The 25,880-nt window shown below is 36.2% G+C and overlaps 1 protein-coding gene across 2 annotated transcripts; it reads left to right on the top strand.

Annotated features, from left to right (window-relative positions):
* Nucleotides 1-9,111: 9,111 nt before the first annotated feature.
* Nucleotides 9,112-18,047, top strand: LOC146465992 (neuropeptide FF receptor 1-like). Of its 2 annotated transcripts, none has more exons than XM_085127918.1 (3): nucleotides 9,112-9,702; nucleotides 16,630-16,699; nucleotides 16,969-18,047. In XM_085127918.1, exons 2-3 carry the CDS (start codon nucleotides 16,645-16,647, stop codon nucleotides 18,045-18,047), a joined length of 1,134 nt encoding a protein of 377 aa, XP_084984044.1. In that variant the 5' UTR covers nucleotides 9,112-9,702; nucleotides 16,630-16,644. The 2 variants fall into 2 exon arrangements, with proteins under 2 accessions (XP_084984044.1, XP_084984043.1); XM_085127917.1 differs by lacking the exon at nucleotides 9,112-9,702 and adding an exon at nucleotides 12,207-12,325.
* The last annotated feature ends 7,833 nt before the right edge of the window (nucleotides 18,048-25,880 follow it).

The following is a 25,880-nucleotide window of genomic DNA, read 5'->3' as shown; positions in this document are numbered from 1 at the left end:
GCAAATGGTACTGGTTCTGACATTAAAATATCAAAAACACAGATACGAAAAGCAGTCAAAATGGGAGGGAGCCTATGGTCATCATTATTCAGTCTTGGTGCGAGGGCACTTCCAGCAGTAACAAGTCTAGCTTCAAAAGCTGTTGGTCCACTGGCTACTGGAGCATTATCTGGTCTTGCAAGTCTTGGTGTTGATAAGATATTCGGAAAAGGCTTGAAAAAGCCTTTATCACAAGCTTTGCTTGTTGGAAAAGGGCAGGTTGGTGGGTTCTTAATTCCACAAAACAAAGTTGATCAATTGATAAAGTACAAAGATTGGTTGACAAATGAACAAAAGAAACAAATCGTTAATGCAATTCATACTGGTGGACAGATTGTTATCAAACCGACAAAGAGTCAATCAGGTGGTTTCTTGGGTACATTGTTGGCTTCAATTGGTGTTCCTTTATTGTTGAATGCATTGACTGGAAAAGGGTTGCAAGTGGACAGAGAGAAATCAAGACGGTCTGTACCAGTTTATGTTCCAAAAAATACCAATGGTGGTTTGGTTCTTTCGGCTGATTATAGACCTCCTCCATTTTATGGTACTTGGAAACAACCCATAGTAGGTATGGGAGTAAAAAAAAAAAACCTCCAAAAAAGGAAAAGGGTTAATACTGGGAAAAAACAGTCCTTTCAAAGGCATCCCACTAATCGGCGACATATTGTAAAATTTATTAATAAACCGCTTAGCAATTTCGATCTAATTAATTGGGTTAAACAACTTGGTATCAAATATTTCAGAGGAGTTTTCAGCAAAGATAAATTACCGACATCCATGATAAACTATGAAGTGGGAATCATAAATCTTGATGATTATATCGGATCAGGCACACATTGGGTTGCATATCGAAATGGAAACGGCTTATCCAGAATGGATACACCCTTAGCCCAATATCCGAAGGATATTGGAGATAACAAATATGCTGAATATTTTGACAGTTTTGGATTGCCCATGCCAAAAGAAGTAGAAAAATATCTTTCAACAAATGGTAAACCTTTGATATATTCATCAGATGAAATTCAAGATCAAGATTCTGTATTATGTGGATATTGGTGCCTCTATTTTTTAATTGAACGTCAAAAAGATAAATCAATTCCAGAAACAATTCATAATACCAATTTACATTTGAACACTACTGATAGTGATAATCATGAATTCATAATAAATTATTTCAAAAATATTGTGTGATATATATGTATAAATGGTAAAATCGTATTGTGTTAAACAGAAAAAATCTACTGAATGTGTTGAACCTTCTGGTTATTTCCGAACAAAAAACAATCGTTTAATGTTCTTTTGTACTTGTGCAGAATGCGGGATAAAAAAAACCAAATTCGTTAAACAAAATCAGGGAAACGGAACAGCCCGTCCAAAGGGGCGGGCATAATGGATACTTTAGCATCAACTGGTACTGATATGTTGATTCAACATGGTATCCCATGGTTGGGTAAAAAGGCTGTAGAAATGGGTAGATATTATGGATCTGAAGCATTGAGAAATCCCAAGCTACAAAAGAAGGCTCTTGATTATGCTTTAGAAAAAGCTACTCCTTTTATAAAGATGACAGGTTCTGAAGTGCTTGATCAATTATCTACTAAAGTACGTCCTAATAAAAAATATGTCACTGACAGAAAGGATCTCGATGGGAGTGGTTTCGACTTGAAGTCCAAAGTGCATGAACCAAGAGGTTCAGGCGGTTTCGATCTTCAAAAACAACTATCCAAACTTGTAGAATTACATATGAGAACTCCTAAGGGGAAAAAATACAATTATTGTGGACCTGGCACAAAATTAGAAGAAAGATTAGCATCAAATGATCCCAATTATCGAGAACCGATAAATAAGCTAGATGCTATTTGTCAACAACATTATATAGATTATAGTAATGCTCAATCATTATCCGATAAACATGCAGCTGATGATATAATGCTTCAAAGAATATCTGAGATACCTTATCGTGAAAGACCTTGGGGTACAAGCTTAGCTCAAGCTGCAATAGCCACAAAGAAAAAGCTTGGACTTGGAGCTTCAAAAAACGCCAAAAGCCGTCGAGTAACTGGCAAGAAACATTAGCTGATGAGCTGCATAAACCCATAAAGCGTAACTTTACTCGACGGCGTGTTATTGTTAATCATGTTGATGAAATATGGGCTGCTGATCTTGTTGAAATGCAACAGTTGAGTAAATGGAACAAAGGTTATAAGTATCTTCTCATCTTCAGTAAATATGGTTGGATTGTTCCGTTAAAAGATAAGAAAGGTGAAACTATAACCAAAGCATTCCAACAGATTTTCAAAGAAGGGGATAAACCGGAAAGGCCCTCAGGCCTTAAAGCTTTAGACAACATGTCTAAACCGGAGTATCTATGGACTGACAAAGGCTCAGAGTTCTACAACAAACATATGAAAGACTTACTCCATAAACACAACATAAAACTCTATTCAACAGAAAATGAGGAAAAATCACCACTGGTGGAAAGATGGAATAGAACAATCAAAACCAAGATGTGGAAGCAGTTCACTGCCCAAGGCAATACAATGTATCTGGATATATTACCCATGTTGTTGAAACAGTACAATATGTCTAAACACAGTTCAATCAAAATGACACCAACAGAAGCCAGAAAAAAGAAAAATAAAGGAACTGTTTACTTCAACCTATATGGTGATATGAAGCAACCAAAATTGCCTAAGTTTAAAGTAGGTGACAAGGTTAGGATATCAAAGTATAAAAGAAAGCTATTTGATAAAGGTTATACACCAAACTGGACTGAAGAAGTGTTCATTATCGATAAAATCCAATACACCAATCCAATCACTTACAAACTGAAGGATCTCAATAATGAAGAGATACAAGGCAGCTTTTATGAAGCTGAATTGTTAAAAGCAAAACAAGAGGTATTCAGAATAGACAAAGTCATCCGGAAAGATCACAAGAAAAAACAAGCTTTAGTAAAATGGAAAGGATATAGTGATGATTTTAATTCTTGGATATCGTTGAAGGACTTAGTATAAATCTATGCAATTTTGTTTATGATAATTCTTATTTTTATTCAACATGGTCCTACCACACCTACATACAAATGTTCTATTTGACCACTTTTCTTCATCGGTTAATAGTCGCCGTCTGTTTTCTCCTGTTCTTGATGATTTGATATAATCATCAGGCATATCTTCTTTGTCCACATATTCAAATTTGTAAGAGACGCCATTCTTTTTTGAAATTCCAGTTTTGCAGTGGTTAGTGCCTTCGCAAACCATTTTCACTATCCCTGCATTAATACCAAGATTTTGTTGAACAGCATACATACTATCATAGTATGTCACCTCATCGGTACTACAATCGATGGCTTTAATGAATTTTTTATTGATATGATTATTAACCACAAACGAATAATCACGATTTTTTGCTGCTTTTTTATTATTCTCTTTTTGGGATAATAGTTGTAAATTGGATAAACGATTATCATCTTTGATATCATTGATGTGATCAATCACTTTTCCTCTCGGAATTGCCCCATTAAAGCATTCCCAAACAAAACGATGAACATAATATATTCTTAACATTTGATCATTTTTTCTACCCAGACATTTCATATATCCATTACAACTTTTATCACCCTTTGATGGTATTTTATTATCAACATTTATGATACTTCCATCATCAGAAGCGGCATACAAATCATAAACTGGATGTATTAAATAATTTCTATCAGATATTTTTATACCTTGTTGACTCGGTTTCATTATATTATATAGTAGTAACATTTCTTTAAAGCATTTATTAAACCAAGAAAAAAATTAATCCAGCATATTATATGCTCAAACAAAAAGCTATAAAATTAGGTGCTATCGATTTACAACCTTCTAATAGATTGTATAAAAAATACTATGTCATATTACCATCCGGACAAATAATTCATTTTGGTGATAATCGTTATGATGATTTCACAACTCACAAAGATCCTATTCGAAAATTGAGATATAGAGCTCGGGCTTCTAAAATAAAAGACAAATATGGAAGACTAACATTCAAATTACGAACTAGTCCTAATTACTGGAGTTACCACTTGTTGTGGTAACGACATCACAGCTGACGAGCTGTACTGGTCATATAATTTATTATGGTGATTTAACCTCCTGCTTCTTTTATTCGGTAGTGACCATATGCATAACTATTTATTCCATCATTGTGAATATACCTTTTGGCATCAAAACATGATAATGAAACTTTGTTTAGTGAAAAACTCTTGAGGATATGCAAATCACTTCTGATCGTTTTCATGTTATGATACATTTGCTCGTTGTTGAATAATATATTTTTGTAATCCTCATGTTTAATGACTTTTTTGATTATGCTTTTAGCAATACCTTTAGCAGTTTTATTGTTGGTGCCATCATCTTTGGTGTATGAATACATTTTACTACGCAAACCAATGAATTCTGTTATCGGTTTACTAGCCGCTTCATCTTTAAACTTACCAATTACCTTTTTATTACTAGCATCATAAAATGGACTATCTGCTGGATAATCACTGTTATCAAATTTATCTTTATCATTCCAAAAATCTTTGTAGGCATCTTCTGTTCGAATTTCAAACGTTAGAGAATCAGTGTCTGTAAATAATAATTTCGCTCTATTGCCGTATGTCCCCTTAATATAGTTATAATGAAAATCATATATTAGTGTTTTACTTATATCCAAAATACACATCCCAACATATGCTGGCCTGTTTAGGGTTAATGTCTCTTTGATCTTATGAATAGCCACAAGATTCTCATTGAAAATTTTACTGGATTCAAAGGTTGGTTTTGATGTTAATCGAACAAGTTTCTTTTCATCTGTAACTAACCTTACATCAACTCTTTTTCTAAGGTTTTCTATGGTTTTTCCAAATACACTATTATTCATCAGTTTGAAAAACTTTTTTTCAAAACCATTTTTTGCATTAGTTCTTTTAAGAGTGTTAAAATCTATGTATTGTTTCAACCATGGAGATTGATCAAATTCAAGTACTCTATGAACCTTGGTTATTTTCAAACCTAGATCAAGATATAAATGCAAATTTCTATAATGTAATACATAGTTCCGTTTTTCAGACAACGTTGGAATTAATTTATGAACTTGACCAATTGAAATATTATACGTTTCTTTTATCAACCTGCAATATTCTGATAACATATTCTCTTTCACGCATACTTGTTCTGGTGCCAGTGGAAAATCATTATGCATATCATGTAGTACGGTTGGATAATCTAAGTCAACTTCTAATATTATTCCCTTCTTTGATTCTTTCTCATACTTCCTTATATCTAGCTCTTCAATCTGCTTCTCTGATAACCATTTGAAACCTCCTGTTGGGAGACATTGAGACATAGCCCATCCATATAAATTATTTGCGTCAAGATACATAATATAAGAAGATGGTTCTTTTTCATCATACTCTTTCATGTAGGGATTATTTGCTTTTCCATATCGATTAGCAATGTAACTGGTACCACCTCTTAGACCTTTTTCAATAAATTGGAACATATCAATATCAGTCATAAGTTCTAATTTGATACCAGTCATTTTCAACATAGCATCCCAACTCAAACCCGGACTTGTGAAATAATGACATGGATCTAACTTATAATATTCCAAACACGTTTTCCTAAAATTTTCAAAAACATCTGCTAATAAAAGTATATCACTATTCAAATAAAGATCATGATATACTCCCATATTTTCTATTTTAAAGGTTTTCCAAACTTTTTTTGCATGCTCATATTGCTCATCAGATATATGCTCATCATTTAATTGACTATAAAACTCTTCTTTTGATGGTAATTCAGTCATTTCAAACTTATCAAAACTATCCATGTAATCATATGGGTATACACCTTTCTTCGTCATCAGATTATAATATTTATTATTTTTGAAAAATTCTTTTGTGTACTTTAAAGCATCTTTCGGCAGATTATCAACTAGATTAGCAAGTGATTGACTCATAAACTGAAAACTGTCAATAAATACCAAACTATTTCCCAACATAACAGCCATATATTTTTCCATGTTATTTGGAATGGCATTAACATTCATTTGACACTCCTCACCTTTTCCATTAACATATGTATGTTTTTTAACAATTTCACCAATCTGCTGCATTATAAAATGACTGTCGTATCCTCTTAGATTATGAAAAACCACTGGTATCTTGTCAGTGAGTTTATATGACAAATTGCAATCTTGATGTGCTGAACCTCCGAACAATCCTGTAATATGACAATGGTCCCTGACTGTTATATCTTTTTCATTATACGATTTACCACAAATATGACACTTATCAGCTTTTCGAAATTCTTCTTCATCAACATTAGTCATTTTCAATGGTTTGTTGAATTTGTATTTGACAATGTTTTTGCAGTAACGTACTTCTTCTAACATTTGTTCTAAAAATTTGTAAACAGCATTTTCACCTCTATAATATTTAACATCCTTGGTATACTTATCATCGTAACAACAAACAACTTTATACCCATATCCACAATCTATATACTTTTGATAGGCCTCTGTAAACGATTTATCATTATTACGCTGGCAACCATGTATCTTCTCTGTTAAAGCTTCAAAGTCAGCATATATTACAAATGGAGCAGGTAATTGCTTGTGGTAATGGTTATATTTCAAAATATTATTATCTTTACTTGGCATTCGAATTGCTTGTTCCCCGTTTATTACTAAACATCTATCTTTGTGTTTTTCAAGAACTTCTTTTTTGCTGAAACATTGAAGACAATACATACAAAAATGTTTCCTTTCCTTATGTTTGGAATAGTTGTACATAAATCTATTAAAGTCTTTAATGTATACAAAATGATTATTTTCATTTTCTGTTATAGGTAGTAACTCCATATGATCTTCAAACTTTTCTTTTGAGATAAGGAGTGGATATGGTTGCTTATTCTCATAACCGAAAACATTGATATTGATTTTATTCTGTTTCTCTATTTTATTAATTTGTTTAATTGTAACTGGAAATACAACACCATCATAATTTAATTCACTAACATATTTACGATCTGATTTTTTTATGCGTTGGGGGTCTTTAGCCATTGGATTTAAATATCTAATATGACACCATCTAAAACATTCATTGTCTTTATTCTGCAGATTAATTAATCCTTTCTTTACATTTTGTAATTCAATTGGCAGTTTAAGATATGATGACCCCTTTGTTGGTTCATATTTAACAATATTCAAATAATGATTGTCGATTGATTTGATGATCCATCCTGAACCCTCTGATATCCATTGAGCTATCTTATTCAAGATTTGTTCTTCAGACGACATTAATGCTTCAGCAATTTCTGTTTGGTTGATGATTGTTTGAGCCTTACTGCTAAAATAGGCCGTCTTTATTATTATTTCTTCTCTTCCTGTTGTTTTTTCAAACGACTTACTTTCAGAGTTTCAATAAACTTTAAACCTTTCATGGATTCTAATATGTTTTTGATATAAAATCCTAGTTTCTGTCTAGTTTTTTGTAATTGAATTAATGGGTCTTCTTCATTGATAATATTAACCTCATATGATTCAGTAAAACCTTGCAAAGCTTTATTCACTTGCTTTATTTTAGTTCGGGGAGGCGGAACTGGTTGTTTTTCAGCTGAAATTGGTTCATCCCTAAACTCCGGTAGCGGAGCAATAATATTATCTTCATATTCTTCTACCATCTGCTTGACGCTTCTACGCGGTGCTAAAATTGATTTATCCCTAAACACTGGCGGCGGAGCAATAATATTATCCTCTTCTACCTTCTGCTTTACACTTCTACTTGGTGCTGAAACTGATTTGTTTCGTTCGATTAATTTCTTATTCACGTCTATTAATTGCTTCACTTGTTTTGTTAATGCAGTGACATTTTCATTTTGCTTTAAAATGATTTGCAATAATTCAGATTTTGATAAATTTTCCATTGAACAATATATATGATTAGATTTTTTTTCTGACAATTTCTCCATAATATATATACGCGACTTCTCTTTAAGCCTTTTTGGTTTTTCAAAATTTGCCAATTTTCAGAAACGCTTCACAGATTGAATACTTTTACCATTTGCGGGCTTGTTTTGACCATATTTTAGCTTAAAAACAGCTCTGAAATGCAATCCAAAAAATATAGCGCAATTTTCAAAAACGCTTCACAGATTGAATACTTTTACCATTTGCGGGCTTATTATGGTTATATTTTGGCTCAAAAACAGCTCTAAAATACAGCGCAATTTTGACTTTGACCTTGGGATTTTCCTGAATCACGTGACCTTGGGATTTTCTTGAATCACGTGACCTTAGGATTTGACCGGTTTTGACCGGTTTTGACCAGAAATGCGCTGAGCCAGTTTAGGCGGTAAAAGGGGAAATAAGAAGGGAAAGTTAAGAGTAGTATAGGGAATGGGGGCCATAGGTCATAGCAAATTTATTGGCGCAATTAATGGGCGATGCGCTTGTACCCCCATTCCCTATACTACTTACGTAAGCTAGTTGAAACTGAGCTACCGTGAACAACACCAGTGTGTCAAAACAAGTGCGCATGTCATCATTAAGTTAACCCGAAATACTTATTGCGAGTGGCAATCTTACGTACATAACTGATGTAAGCTAAGTGACAGGATTGATCCGTTGTAGTTAGTATACAATCATATTTTGTCAATAACAAAATAAATCGGAGGTTCTTAATTCTACGGATTTTTGCTTCCCTCCTTGCCCTGTTTCTTTGCTCCGGCACCCGACCTTTGCAGGAAGGTCTAGTTACCAAACGAATTCGAACTTTAAGCACACACGCGATGGCTATAGGAACGGACCCTAGAGAGAAAGAAAAATATATATTAAATCAGCATAATAATGCCTCCGCAGGTGCCAGAAAGATCTTTATGCATTTCTTTGACGTTCTAGGGGAACATGAACACCATCGCGGTTTCTGCTAATTATGTTTCCAGATAATCTGCTACATGGTAACGGAAAAACGCTTTAGGATTATCACAAAATAAACCAGATAAGTTATGTGGGTATATATTTCTAGCTGACGTTTTCGTTGCCGTTGCCGTCGTGGCTTTGTAAGATCTCTAATCAGTGATCAGACACAACGTCAAGAGGTTATGAAGTCGAAATTAATCGTTGTTGATTTATCCGGCGGCAGCTTCTTAAGTTTCCTGATATCGCTGCTGTTGCCATTTTTAAAAATCCTCCGAGTATCGTAAGTTGTAGTCACAAGTTAGCGCAATTTGCAATAAGCCGAATGGATGCTTCATGGAATTGTAGCAACCTACTATACGTAAACAACAAATACAGGAAATTAATGTCCCGTACATAGTTACTTAGACAAAATAATAATAAGTCCCACTTATACATGGACTTCTGACATGTTTTGATCATTGAAAATTGAAAATTCAGGTATACCTTATTACTCACTAGGTTATGACCAATAAGAAACAAGTTCCGTTTCTAATTTGCCAATAATCTATATCCCTTTAGTAACTCATATCAACTACACTTTTCGAAACTACACTCACTTATCCACTGCCAAGTTACCAAAGAAACGACGACACGACTGTTGGCTGAGCAGTTGTCTTAAGCTAAAAATCATCCTGTATTGGATCATTGCTAAGTCATCATTTGCCGAAGGTGAGTGTGATTTCCCAGTAGATGAATGTTCTTTCTTGTTGTCAAGGCGTTTTAAATATCTCTAAAGAATTTGCCGTCCAAAAGAAATCGAAAATACTACCGGTAATTTAAAAGACAGACATTATAAGGCTCTTGAAGACAATACTGAGTTGTTATGGTTTTAAGTCGTTAGTTTAAACACGGTTTTCCAACGGTAAGTTTCTGTTGTAAAAAAATAATAATAAATAAAAAGATGGCACAACAGTCGTCTCAGGATTGAACAGCACGTTTTCATGACCGGTATTTATGTTATCAATGACAACTTTGACTATGTAAAAGTTTGGAAAAATTTTTTTTCTATCGTGTCTTGTTCAAAAAATAGAATGCACGTTTCACGCCGATTAATGGACAAAGTTGCTTGATAGCGAAAATTGCTCTGTCATTTACAAAAGACTGATACTGCTACCGCGACCAAGAAAAACTCATTGATGTGAGCAAATATACATAGCTTTGTGAAAGTCATCAACAATCGCTTGTTCACCTTTGACACACGAGCAAGTTCAAATTGTTGAAAACCTTGCCATGCCGGATAGCTTAAACCTTGTGGTATCAGTCAAAGATTAACATAAATTTTATTCAAAGTATCCGTCATAAATTTTGTCAATAGTTAACGCTCTTTCTGAGAATAGGGTCGACGTGAAGCCCCTTTTCAAAAGACCCGAAAAGCTTTTGGGTAAATAAGAACTTATTTTTTATTGTTTCAACCGATTTAAGCACGAATTATTAGTTAAAACTTGCTTAATGTTGCCTAAAACTATGAATATATCTGACATTTTGCTTAAAAATAACAATTGCCTTTCCGCTCGGGGTTTTATGCACGAAAAACAACTTTCTGTTAACGGGGCATTTGAGAAACAGGCCCTAGTAAAAGAAAATTGCATAAATAAGTCGACTTAGGAACCAAAAAATAATAACCCGACAAGGGATAAAAAGTGGAAAAGTGAAAGACGTCAAAATAGCATGTAAATTTCTTCTATACTTTAATCACCTTTAAGCCATTGAATAATTAAAATACTCCGTGATCTTTTCGACTCGTGCGTGAAAACATTTATGCAAACAGTCACCAACGATAGAGGCCAATAACTATTTTTCTTAGCATTCGATGTTTCTTTACGATTTATTTATAACTGAAAAAGAAGAGAAGAAACCTAACTTTGTAGTCAATGGTCTGAATTTCAGCTGTTTTCTCTGCGCAAGGTTAATATTCTGAGCTCATCAAGTTGACGTTTAAGGCAAATTAAAGTTTGAAATTAAACAGACGAATGAACAACATAAAGGGTGAAAATGCAAGGAAAGCAACCTGTTTTTTAATGAATTACTAGAATAAATCGACATTTGTTTCAGAAAGAATACTATCAATCCGGGCATTTTCGCCTGATATGGACACTCTGTGTCTCTCCACGGATGATCACTGCCACGTCACGTGATCAATTTAAACCAATCAGACCCGGAGAAAGTTTAGTGGTAAACCATATGAGATATTTGTATTCACGCTGTAATTACTAGTAAACATGTGAAGCTTCAAACACCGCCTGTGAATAAAAGAAAACTTTAGCTGCAGATATATGATTGAGTGTGTTTGATTATTAAAGCAAAAAACTTGAACTATATATTCTACTTTTCCTCAAGCATTTTAATAATTTGAGTACCTCACTGTATTTTAGATATTTTAACTCCTCGTGTAAATTGGGATGACAGAGAAAAATTGGAGGATTCGACCAGGGAAAAACAAACAAACCAACAAGCAGTAAAACCCACCCGAACGTTTAAATTCTACTCGAGCTAGGTGAAACTGAGCTACAGTGAACAACAGCAGCGGCTCTGCGCAAGCGCTAAGAATTTTATTGCATTTCTTTGACGTCGTCGGCAAATTAACACAACGTGAAAAGGTAACGTTTTCGTTGCCGTTGCCGGCGTAGTTGAGTTACAACCCTAATGATGAACTGCAAGGACAAGAAGTTAAAAAGTCGAAATTAATCATTGTTTTAAAAGTGATGTATGCGGTTGCAATTTACTAAAGCTTCCCGATATTGCAGCTGTTGCCATTTTTAATTATCCTGCCTATCGTGAGTTGTAATAATAACAAGTTGGTGCAATTAGCAATAAGTCGAATAAAACCTCAACAATGAGGGGATTAAGCATCTTGTTTACTCCAAACGTCGCAAGTTTTTAGAAAGGAATCCATAAGTTTATAATTATATAGAAAACGTGCACAGCAATTCTGGTGGCCAACAGCAAATACAGGAAATTAACATCCCGTAGTTACTTAGACAAAATAAAACCTACGCTTGATCTTTCTGTAATTAGCCAAACTCTGACCTTGTCCGATAGATTAACAGGTCTACCTTGACAGGCCTACCTTATTACACACCAGGTTATGGGAATAAGAAACTTCTTATCGGTCAATAAACTAAATCCCTTTATTGACTCATCTACACCTGCCACTACACTTTTCGAAGCTACACTCGCTCAGGATCCATAGTCAAAAGATACCAAAAACAACAACATGACTGTTGGCCGAGCAGTTGTCTTAAGCTAAAAGTCATCCTTTTTTAGATCGTTGCAAAGTCATCATTTGCCGAAGGTAAGTGTGATTTGCCAGCAGATGAATGTTCTGTTGGAAAAGTGTTTAAAGCATCGCTAAAGAATTTTGTCTTCCATAAGAAATCGAAAATAACAATTTAACTGACAGAAATAATATAAGACTGAAAAGAAAATACTGCCGAAGTTGTTGTGGTTTTTAGTCGTTTGTTTAACACAGAAAAAAAAAGTTATGATCATTTTTCAATACTGCTATTTTTAATGTATAATTTTTAAAAGTTTTGAGATTTTTCCTCGGTAAGTTTCCGTTGTAAAAAAAAATGGCAGCACATTCGCGTCAGGATAAAACAGCACGTTTCCTTAACCGTAATTTATATTAGGGCAACTTTGGCTATGAAAAAGTTTGAAACATTTTTCTGCAGCAAGTCTCGTTCAAAAAATAGAGTGCACGCTTCAAGCCAATTTATGACATTTAAGGAGAGAGTTGCTTCATAAAGAAGATTGCTCTGTCGTTTGTAAAAGACTACTACTATACTGCTGCAACCATGCAATGAAAGCTCGTTGAAGTGAGCAACATAATATACATAGCCTTTCAAAGACATCAACAAACGCTTGTTCTCCCTTTACCCACGGGCAGGTAAAAATTGTAGAAAAGCTTGCCATGCAAGGATAGCATAAGTCTTGTACATGTGGTACCGTTCAAAGGGTAACTTAAATTTTATTGATAGTATATACACGCCGTTATAAACTTTGTCAGTGACTCTCTTTCCGAGAATAGGGTCGGCATGATGCACATTTTGCGTAAGACCCGATAATCTTTTGGGTAAATAAGTACTTATTTTGTTTCCTTTAACTGCAAAGCAAGAATTTTTTGTTAAAACGAGCGTATGTGTTACCTAAATTTATGAATATATCTGACACTGAACTTAAAAATAACAAATGTCTTTCCGTTCGGGGTATCGGCAAAAAAAATAATTTTCAGTTATCGGGACATTTAAGAAACGGGCCCAGTAAAAGGAAAACGTATAGTCGAATTCAGACAAAAAAATAATGCGACGAGGAATAAAAAGTGGGAGAGTGAAGGACTGTAAAATAGCATGCAAATTTCTTCTAGACTTTAATCACCTTTTGGCAATTAAATAAACAAAATATTTCGTGATCTTTTGGACTCGTGTTTAAAAACATTTTTGCAGACAGTCACGGAGGGTAGAGGCCAATAACTGTTTTTCTTAACGTTCAATGTTTCTTTACGTTTAACTTATAACTGGAAAAGAAAAGAAGAAACCTAACTTTGCAGTCAATGGTCTGAATTTCGACTGTTTACTCTGTGCAAGGTTAATATTCTAAGCTCGTCAAGTTGACGTTAAAGGCAAATTTAAGTTTGAAATTAAAAAGGCGAATGAACAACATAAAGGATGAAAATGCAATGAAAGCAACCTGTTTGTTAATGAATTGCTAGAATAAATCGACGCCCTTTTAACGACGAGTACTATCAATCGGGGCATTTTCACCTGATATGGACACTCTGTGTCTCTCCGCGGATGATCACTGCCACGTCACGTGGTCAATTTAAAGCAATCAGACCCGGAGAAAATTTACTGGTGAACCATATGAGATATTAGTATTCACGCTGTAATTACTATTAAACATGTATACCTTCAAAAACCTTTGATGTATAAAAAAAACTTTAGCTGCAGATATATGATTAAGGGTGTTTGATTGTCACTGTATTTTAGACATTTCCATGCAGCGGCGTCACTTAGGAGACCAAACATATCTATCCATGTAGTTTGCTGTTGATTTCATGTTAGAACTTCCTCAAGAAATGTAAATAATAAAAACCTAAACCTATGCCGTTACTGCCTGTTTTACTGTATTCTGGCTGTAAGGACGGGAAGCGACTTTGGCGATTTATTCGTATTTTCACTTCATTTACTTTGCAAGCCAGTCCGTCAGGAACCTTACGCAAACACGAAGGTACTGACGACGGACGTCAAAAACAAAGAAAAAGTGAAGGTTAAATGAGCAAAATAATGCCTCTGTGCCATGAAAAATCTTAATGCATTTCTTAACGTCCTCGGCAAACAACGTGAAATGGTCAAATGAAAAGTTCTTAGGAGAACAGGAACTTGAAACGTGGTTTCTACTTATTATGTTCTCACATAATTCAGTTAAACGTGTCAGGCCGAATTAAGATTGATTAGTAGACACGCAAAAGCACGCCGGAGGAAACTCCGTTGTTTCGAAGAACAACGTACCTTATTAAAGAATTTTCATTAAAAACTTATTGTTGCCGTTCCGTGCATGAATACAACTTCTAGTTATTCTCACATTTAAACGCCTGGTGGAAATGTTACTATCCTAAATATTGAAATATAATCAGAAATATCAGTAATATCTATTGAATCATCAAGGTACCGATTCCTCATCTGGCATTTATTTATTTTTAGAGTCGGTATAAAACTTTTTCTTGTGCGTTACTCGAAGTTTCTTTAAGTGTAATCAAATCTGAATATGAAGAATAATTTTCCTTAAAATTGTAGACAGAAATAGATTGTAAATAGAATCAATTCACCAGCATTGTCTCTATTGATTGAGGGTGTATCTGCTATCAAAAGCTGAAATCGATAAAACGTTTGTCAAAGTAAAAGTAGATTTTACTTTGAATCGATTCCGGTCAAGACCTCTAAGCCTTGTCTTAAATAAGAGTTCTCCTTTGTGTTGAGCAAGCACAATTCCCCAATAAATCTATTGTTATTTACTATCAATTTAGATAAGTCAATATCCTGCAGCCACTATAAAGACAACAACCGATACTTAGTGGCCAATAATTCCCTGCGCGTATTTCCAGATTTAGGCCTAAGATTTTTCCGATGTCTTTAACTCATAAACTGACTAAAAGCTTGCTCAAGACGCGTCTTCGACTTAATGCGGAAAGCATTGTTAATTGTATAGGTTATTGACGTATAAACAAGCAAGACAAATAGTTTCCCCAAATGTCTGGCGCATGTCAACAGAAACAGAAGCTCCATTATGATTTTCAGTGATCAAACTTAAAATAACAAACAAACCTACCCACTTGTTCCCACAATGACATATAACAGCTCCGCGAACACTTCCTCGTCCATTCTCAACAAAAGAGATTATTAAAGATATCAAAAACTCACCCGGGAACGAATTCGAAGCAAATAAGGATCTGCTGTAGGTAAGACTCTGCTCCTTAAGTAGTAGATGTGATATTTAGTCATAAGAAGCGACCATCGCTAAAGACAACATCCTAATATTTCGATAACTGGAGACATGTACAACTGTTTACCAACGCTGCAACGAACTCACCCTGGACCAGGAATTCTCTGAATATCTGAAGACAAGGGTGGCTTTCAAGTAATAGCGCTTTTCGTACGATATGTGCAGTTCCAAAAGGGCAATTTTCTGCATTTGATGGCCGTTATTAACTAAACCAAATGGCCAGCTCATCATTGTTGATATCTTCATGTTCCACATCATTATTATGATTATCATCATCATGATCATTATCGGACGCTCAAAGAGAATCATACCGAAATCTAATCGTGACTCGATCGCCTCTAGAGTAGTTTCAAGGACTGGCTTAAGGCTTTGACAAGAGCAACAGCTTATTCGAGTGTCAGTGAATCGAAATTGGGCCGATAGAAAGTTTTTATCATCCTTAACACTTTTAAGCACAAACGCTGTCTTCTGACATTAGTCACGTGATCGGTTTCCTGTAAGAAAAAAAATAAAAGAGTGCATTGGGGTATTAAGAGTATACACCGAGTTGGCGTCTTTTTTAAGAGAAAACATAAAACAAAACCGTTTTTCTAATGCAGATTAAACATAACCGAAATGACCGTCCATTGTTCCCTAAAAAGAGATAAGGAAATAAAAGGTCGGCATTTCTCAGTCATCCTTTGATTGTTTATTATTCCAATTTTGAGGACGTGGTAAAGAGTTCTTATGAACGACCGCCAATCTCGTACCCAGAGTCCTCAGACCTTTTGGTCAGCGGTTAGGAACTAGGAGAGACTCTGGAGAATTCAAAATGGTTTAAAATTTTTGATTGGCTCTCCTGTAACAGTTTGTATTGTATTACCGCTGATATACTGTGGTAATAAAATTCCAGTTCCCCAGAGTCTCTCCTAGTGACCAACCTCTTGCCAAAGAGCCTGAGGACTCTGGGTACGAGATTAAACGAACGCTTGAAAATACCTCGATGCATCTTAGAAGAGCACTCAATGGTGCGTGTACATCAACAAAACATAAAACAATAAGCAACATATTTAATATTAATTCGTTCTTAAATTAAGTGGAATTCTTTTGTTCACTTAGGTTCTTATATCAGAGATGACAGACCTCCTTAACATAACCGAGAATGTCACCTATGTAACTGGAGCAAATGGTAATGGTCTATTCTTGTGCTTTTGTTTCAACACTAGAATAATCTGTTTTATTAAAATTATAAAGTAAGTATTGAGTAATGCATCCAGAAGTGTGTTGTGCACCTTTTATCTTTTTAGTTTCTGTTTGTTGGTCGTTTCATTTTTTAATGGTTTGTTTGTTTTCTTTTCAATGTCTTATTTTGACGACCCTACTGAAAGTCGTCTGTGATAAGTGGGGCTTCCGTCTTAGATACTAAATTATAGTTATTTATTCTATTCTTTTTGTTAGGGAGTAAGGCCACGCACGCCGTTGCAACACCTCTATCCCTCGGCATTTCAACAAATTTCATTATTGGCATGACGGCAGCATATGTAGTCATCTTTCTGGTTGCTCTCTTTGGCAATTCCTTCGGTTTGCTTGTAGTATTAAAGCGATCTTCGTCTACTAGCGCAACAAACCTCTTCATCGCCAACATGGCCGTCGCAGATCTCCTTTTAACTTTCACAGTGATGCCTTATTCCGTTGCCTTCTTCTACCGTAATACTCGATGGGTTGGAGGAGTGTTGGGTACCGTCACATGTAAAACCTTGTTCTATGTCATCCGGATTTCCATTGCAGCGACTGTCTTTACGATGATGTTTATTTCATTTGATAGATTTTACGCCATCTTCTATCCCTTGAGAGAGAAGTTGTTCCGAAAACCCAAAATCTTGTCTGCAATCGTTTGGGTCTTATCTATTTTGCTGATGATCCCAAATGTTTTCTGGTTTCAAGTGGAATATGTGGCTGCTGAGGACACGTATTATTGTTCGCAGGTGTGGCCATGGGCTCTTACCTTGGAAGAAACTTTTCGCGTGTTAAAAACCTTCCATATCGTTGTTTTCATCACGCTGTACGTCTTGCCCCTTTGTGTAACAAGTATCAATTACTCCTTAATTTGTCGTAAATTATGGTTGCGTCAAATTCCAGGAAACGTGTCAGATAGCAACCGGGCCAACGCTGAAAAATCTAAGCGTAAGGTAGTGCGTTTGTTGGTGACCGTGTGCGTGGTGTTTGCGCTGTGCTGGTTTCCAATATACGTCAATCACTACTTTTGGTACGTGCGTCCTGATCAATTGCACTTATTACCAGCAGAAGCTCAAGTCGTTTTTAGCTGGTTAGCCCATGCCAACAGTGCCATCAACCCTTGCCTTTATGTCCTACTTAACAGCGAATTTCGCAGAAAGCTTTACGCTACCCTGGTCTGTCATCCTGAGGTCGTGCCCAGGCCATTACCACCACAACCAGTCCCGCTTGTTGTCCGAGGGAGGCCACTGCAACTGGAACAGCATAATCTTCAACACGTGGAGGGTCCTGTTATTGAGTAACCCGGTTGACAGTATTTCCCCCAAGCCAAGAGGGGCGGGTGTGATAATAATAACAATGCGATAAGTATTTTCCTGTGGACGAGGGTCAAATCACAAGCAAATGTGCAAATACAAACTGAACCGACAGAAACTATGTTATTTATGAAAATCATGTCTTCAATTGATGTAAACAAAAAAAATTAAGAAATAGAAGTATGTTATTAGTGTATTGTAATTGTAATCGAAAATGTAATCAGACTTGACAAACGTATAGGCTTTTTTGTGAAAGCAATTAGGCCTGGAAGACTAATTAATGTAGATACCACGTCCATATCCACTCCTGTTTATATCGGTGTGAGCGCCATGCTTACAGTTTACTCAGGGGCAGGAAACTTGAAGCACCTGAACAAACCAGCAGCTTCAGTTGTAGCCACTGATTGTTCTTTAGTGGTCATCTAGCTAGGTAACATAATAAGAACTAAATCAATAGGAAGAACGTTTTTTGAAGAAAGTACGTACATATCATTATTACAATATATTTAATCAAAGTTGTTGGATCAAACGCTTCATCTCTTCAACCTGGGTGGGGTTGGGTGGGGGCTAGCGGAGGAGACCATAAACGACCAGCGCTGAGTGTTAATATTCGTACCTTTATTGTAATATCAAAGCAAACGCCATTAATCTTCATGACTTTCCCTATTAAAAATTTTTCTAGCAACAATTTGATGTACTGATATTGATTGCCCCATTATTTCAAAATTGGATTCCTGTGGGAATTTTTAATTTTCTTATTACATTGTGACACTGTTTTGATTCTTATATATTGGCTTTTACGGATTTTGAACCTTTTTGCACGATTTTCTGAGGTTTGGAGAATTATCAAGAAATCCAAGATGGCGAATCCAAGACAGTGACTGAAGAGTTGACAAATGACTTGATAGAATCTGGATCAGTGCCATCAAGGGTTATTAAGTTTTAAACGAATCGCTTTTCTTAAGCTTTAAGAAAGGTAAATTTTGTCAAGAAAATCCCATATTACCTCGACGTCTTGTCACGCAGGGTTGAAGTTTTCATCCGACAAAAACTCTTTATGAGATCATATTAGTGTTCGCGCGGTAATTACTACTAAGTATACGAAGCTTCAAAACCACCTTGTATATAAATAACTTTAGCATGTAGAATGATATGCATCTAAGTCAAACATGGTCAACGACAAGCCTAAAGATTGAGGCACACAAGACTTTTCCTCAAATATTTTAATAGTTTGAGTACTTAACTGTATTTTAATCTTGTCCAGTGGAATATCTAATGCGTGCAAACAATTGCTAGGATAGTTTCCTTGTCTCTGTCACTATGGTGTTAACAGATAATTTCATGTAAGAAGCCACTCAAGAAATGTAAATAATAAAAAAAAAAATATGCTGTTAGTCTTATTCAATTGTATCCTTGTTCCAAAATGCAAGTGAATTTAATAATAATTTGTTGAGTTATTCCTGTTAAAACTAGGCTACGGTGGTCAAGTTGTGTTTCACAACTAGCGCCATCTTTTTAAAATTACCCTAAAAACATTGTGAGTTGCAATTCAAAGTATACACCCCATGTCTGCTACCATGACGGACTTTATACTAAGCTGTGGTGGACCAAGGACAGACACCTGACCTCAACCCTTTTTCGTTTGTTCTCAACGAACTCAATTTTTTTCCTTAAACAGTTTCTGTCCATCTGTTTTTATTTTAGAGCATTTTCATTTTTTTAGCAGCTGTCACGCAGCAGCGTGACGCACCGCTTCTAACACTCAGTTTCCTTTTTCACCCCTTTTCGTTTTCCACTCAGTCTCCTTCTCCACCCCAGACCTCCAGATCTCCCTCGGTCAAAATATTTGGGAGCTTGAGTCCCGGCCATGGCGGTAAGAATTTTTTTTTTTTTTTTCTAGCAAATACTATGTAATACTTTGGTAGGCCGTTTTTCGCTATCACGTTGGCCAAAACCAAAGCAAAAGAAAAGATTAAATGAGAAAAGCAGTGGCTCTGCACGTACGTTAAAAATTTTAGTCCATTTCTAGTTGACGTCCTCGGCAGATTACAACAATGTGAAATGATTAAATTAAAAGCTCTTACGAGAACATGAACTCCAACGCAGTTTCTACTAATTATGTTCCCACATAATTCAGCTACATGGTACAAGAAGAACGGTTTGGAATCATCACACAATAGACCAGAGAATGTGGGTATGTTTTTCTATGTGACGCACAGGCTGCAGCTCAGAAGAGCACCCCACGGTGCATGTACATCATCAAAACTAACAACCCGCCAGGCAACTACGGCATTGAGTACAGTGTGACCGGCCCGAACAACATTTACAAATGTCATGGCACCAGACTGTAATCTGTAATCTCACATTTATTCAACCATCTTACCCTTTTAAACGTGTCAGGCTGAATTAATATTTATACTGGACACGCAAATGCACGCCAGAGAAAACTCCGTTCTTTAGAGAAACAAGGTATCTTATTGAAAAATTTTCATGTTAAACTGATTGATACCGTTTCGTGCATAAATACAACTTCTAGTTATCCTCACATTCAAACGTCTTGTGGAAATGTTACAATGCTAAATATTAAAAAAAATAATCAGTAATATCCATTAAATCTTCAAGGTATCAATTCCGGTATACTATCGAGGTGTTTCTTGTGCGTTAATCGAAGTTTCTTTAACTGTAATCAAATCTGAATATGAAGCATAATTTTCGTTAAAATTGTAGACAGAAATAGAATGTAAATACAATCAATTCACCAGCATTGTTCCCATTGATTGAGGGTATATCTGCTCTCAAAAGCTGAAATCGATAAAAAGTTTGTCAAAGTAAAAGTAGATTTTACTTTGAATTGATTCCGGTCAAAACCTCTAAGCCTTGTCTTAAATAAGATTTCTCCTTTGTGTTGGGCTGGCACAATTCCCCAAAAAATCTGTTGTTATTTACTATCAATTAAGATAAGTCAATATCCAAAATGTCTGGTGCATATCAAAACAAATAATAGAAGCTTCATTATGATTTTCGATGATCAAAATTATAATAAGAAACACACCTACCAACATGTTCCCACCATGACATATAAAAGCTTCGCGAACACTTCCTCGACGACTCTCACCAAACGAGATTATTAAAGCTATCAAAAACTGACCCGGAAACGAAACAAAAAAGGAACTGCTGTAGGTAAAACTCTTCTCCTTAAGTAGTAGATGTGATATTTAGACATATAAAGCGAGCATCATCCTACGATTCCGTTAACTGGAGACATGTACAATTTACCAACGCTGCAACGAACTCACCCTGGACCAGACATTCTCCGAATATCTAAAGAGACAAGGGTGGCTTTTAAGTAATAGCGCTTTTCGTACGATATGTGTAATTCCAAAAGGGCAATTTTCTGCATTTGATGGCCGTTATTAACTAAACCAAATGGCCAGCTCATCATTGTTGATATCTTCATGTTCCACATCATTATTATCATTATCATCATCATGATCATTATCAGACACTCAAAGAGAATCATGCCGAAATCTAATCGTGACTCGATCACTGTGTCGAGTAGTTACAACGCCTGGATTAAGGCTTTGACGAGAGAAACAGCTTATTCGAGTCAAGGTAAATATAAAGTGGGCCGATAGAAAGTTTTTATCATCCTTAACACTTTTAAGCACAATAAGCTGCCTTATGACATTAGTCACGTGATCGTTTTCCTTTATAAAAAAAGAGAGTATATTAGGGACCGGTCATTATTTATCGCCTAGGGGGGGGGGGGGGGGGGGGGGGGGTCGGAGGATTTTGGGGGGGATCACTTGATTTTTAGGAGAAAAGAGGGGGGGATCAGTCGTAACTGAGAGCCCAAAAGGGGGGATCACTGAAAATTTTGGAAGGATTCAGAGGGGGGACCACTCAAATCTGCTTGAACAATGCCAGTTTGAAAGCATACAGCATAAATGTGCCCATTCTGCTGGGAGATGATAGCATTTGCAATCTCGATTTGTTCTAACACAACTTTATTTAAAAAACGGAAGTCTGTCACACTGGCGAATGTGTACATTTCAATTTATATCGAGAAAGCTTTGTTTTAACGCTTCTATATTTTTCCTTTTATAACGTGCTCATGACTTAGGTAATATTCATCTTTAAACATGACAGGTGAATTCTAAATTGTGAACTATATAAACTTCTTGATAACTGAAACATTGTAAAAAGCGTGTTTGTTTAAACATAAACCATTTATCGCCTCTCCAGGAATGGGTGTCCTGTGTCAGCTCTATACTAAATTCGATTCAACTGCTTCATCTGCCTCATCTTGAGCCTCATCATCATGCCTCTTGAGCCTCGCCATCTGATTCGGCAGCAACATTTAGTCCCCTTCGGCAGGTTGACCCTGGACTTTGTGCCCTTAAAATGGCTTCTACTTGATCTAGATTTTTTGCTAGGGTCGTGCTAAAAATACCCTTTTCTAGTAGCCATAGCAAAGGGTCTAGATGCAAACGCCTTGTTAGTTTCTTAGCAAAGTCAGCATTGATGCTATCCACAGGAGTAACTCTATCATTCTCTTCGATTGAACCGAAAGTTTGCCACGCGACCTCGATTGTGGTCAAGTTTTCTAAGAGATGACGTGCCCTCTGCTTTAGTCGCTTGTCCATTCCTACGAACAGTACGAAAAAGAGCGTATGGAAAAAATGCTTGGCACGTTTGCAAGGAGGTTGCCGAACTGATAGACGACGCCCCTGTCCCGAAGGATTACATCAGTACTAGAGTGAGTCTCCCGAAGAGTTATTCTTTTTTAATGCTTCTGAGTTAAATACGTACCGAAATGCTTCAGAAAACAGTAAGGCCGAAATACCCGGTGCGGGATATCTTAGTAAAATAGAGAGTTTTATTGAGGACCACTACGTCCGAGGGGAGCTCTTTTTTGAATTTTGTCAGGATGCCTGCAATAAGCAAAGCGATGCAAGCTCCACACTCTGTTCCTGGTGTACCAGCAACAGGTGGATGGGACCAGCAACAGAAAGAATCCCTCAGCCTGTGCCAGACAAGCAAAATCCCGGGCACTTTATGGATGTAAACGAAACGGCGACAACAGGTCGTGCTCCAGACGATTATCAACCGCGGAAATGAATGAAAGACTTGTACGAACAAAACGCCATCTCTGCGGGCAATCCAAATACCATCGCTGCTTTCTGTGCAACCTATAGTGTCGAGGAAAAGCATGCCATTGAATACCTAGGCCATCTAAATGATATCAATATCAGGAAGGATATTAGAACAAGAGAGGCTTAGGAGAAAAAAGGTTAGAAGAGGAACTAACATACAAGGACTACCAGTAGGGCATACTTATTGAGAATGGCAAAGTTGAAAAGCTGAAGGTGAGACAGCTCGACCTGTACCTTAAAGAACATGGCCTGACCACTGTTGGTATAAAGCTGGACAAGATAAAGGCAATTCACTACCATTACTATCGACCGAGAAGTCCAGGCAACGGGAATGAGTTGTCCAGCAAACAGGAAGAGAGTGAAGAATCAGATACGGAGTAAGATGATTACGAGGATAGCAGAGATGATCTTGTCATTGCTGATCTCGATGAACAGTCAACTGTTCGTATGCCAGTTTTAACTTTTGTACCAGATGACCAAATAGCTGAAGTTACTGTACAAGCAAACACTGGATGACAAAAAAAAAAAAAGAAAGAAAACAAAACGAAAGCAAACAAAAAAATGAAGAAAAAAATGTGAGCAAAGCTACAAAGGCTGATCTATTACACTATAGATGAAAAAAAAAAAAAAGGAGACAGGAACAGTGGCCGATCCTAGCCCTTCCAGATGGCCGAATTGTCGCTAAATATGACCTGCTGATAGGGACTTGGCGGACTGCTATTTGGCACTGTAAAATAAGTAACTTTGCAGTTTCAAGCACTTTGCAGTTTTAAGCAAGATTGCTTGTATGTCAACTGAATTCAGATGTCTAGATCCAGAATAGAAAAAGACACCGATCAAGAGACACTTTTAAATAAAGACTGCGCGATAGCGGCTTTATTATTCTGTAAGTACATCATAGTTAGAAATACTACCTGTATATGAACGTTTAAAACACTAAATATGCACGTCGAAAGGTGAATATGGGTACAAAGACATGGGGAGGGGGGATCACGAAAGTTATAGTTATGAGGGGGGATCACTTCAATAAAATAACATTTAAAGGGGGGATCGGCTAAATTTCATCGTGTTTAGCCCAAAATCCTCCAACCCCCCCCCCCCCCTCCCCCCAGGCGATAAATAATGACAAGTTCCTTAGGGTATATAAGAGTAAACGCCGAGCTGGAGTTGTTTTTAATAGAAAACATAAATCAAAACCGTTTTTCCAATGCAGATTAAACATAACCGAAATGACAGTCCATTGCTCGCTTGAAAGAATTTAGGAAGTAAAAGGCTATTTCTCAGTCCAAAATTCCTCCTTTGATTGTTTATTACTCCAATTCTTAAGCCGTGGAAAAGAATTCTTTTGAACGACCGCTTGAAAATACCTCTCAGGCAGACTGCATCTTAGAGGAGCACTCCATCTTAGAAGAGCATGTGGATGTACATCAACAAAACAAGCAATCCACCAGGCGACTACGGCACTGAGTACAGTGTGATACTCGAACAACATTTGGAAATGTCATTAAACCATAACGTAAGCTGTAAGCTCACATTTATGCAACCATTTTGCCGTTTAAAACGTGTCAGGCTGAATTAAAATTTATACTAGACACACAGATGCACCCCAGAGGAAACTCTGTTGTTTAGAGGTACGAGGTACATTAGTGAAGAATTTTGCTTATGTCAAACTGATTGTTGTCGTTCCGTGCATGAATACAACTTCTAGTTATTCTCACATTCAAACGCCTAGTGGAAATGTTACTATCTTAAATATCGAAATATAATCAGAAATATCCATTGAATCATCAAGGTACCGATTCCTCACCTGGTATTTTTTAAAGATTTGATATAAAGCTTTTTCTTGTGCGTTAATCAAAGTCTCTTTTACTGTATTCAAATCTGGATATGATGCATAATTTACCTTAAATTGTAGATATAAAAAGAATGTAAATAGAATCAATTCACCGGCTTTGTTCCCATTGATTGAGGGTGTATCTGCTCTTAAAAGCTGAAATCGATAAAACGTGTGTCAAAGTAAAAGTAGATTTTACTTTGAATCGATTCCAGTCAAAACCTCTAAGCCTTGTCTTATATAAGTGTTCTTCTTTGTGTTGGGCAAGCACAATTTCCAAATAAATCTGTTGTTATTCGCTATCAATTTAGATAAGTCAATATCCTGTAGGCACTATAAAGACAAGATCCGATACTTAGTGGCCAATAATTTCCTGCACGAATTTCCAGCTTAAAGCCTAAGATTTTTTCCGATGTCTCTAACCAATAAACTGATTAAAAATTTACCCCACAAGAGTTTGCTCAAGACGCGTCTTCGACCTAATGAAAGCATTGTCAATTGTACAGGTTATTGACGTATAAACAAAGAAGACAAATAGTTTACCAGAATGTCGAATGCATGTCAACAGAAACAGAAACTCCATTATGACTTTCAGTGATCAAAAATTATAATAACAAACACACCACTTGTTCCCACAATGGCATATAACAGCTCCTCGAACACTTCCTCAACCACTCTCACCAAAAGAAATTATCAAGGCTATCAAAAACTGACCCGGGAACGAAGCAAATAAGGATCTGCTGTAGGTAAGACTCTGCTCCTTAAGTAGTAGATGTGATATTTAGACATATGAAGCCAGCATCGCTAAAGGCAACATCCTACGGTTTCGAT

This window comes from Pavona decussata, unplaced genomic scaffold (genome assembly GCF_977016875.1).
Source record: "Pavona decussata unplaced genomic scaffold, jaPavDecu1.1 SCAFFOLD_155, whole genome shotgun sequence".
NCBI classification, from domain to species: domain Eukaryota; kingdom Metazoa; phylum Cnidaria; class Anthozoa; order Scleractinia; family Agariciidae; genus Pavona; species Pavona decussata.
This window is presented reverse-complemented; position numbering and strand designations above follow the sequence as displayed.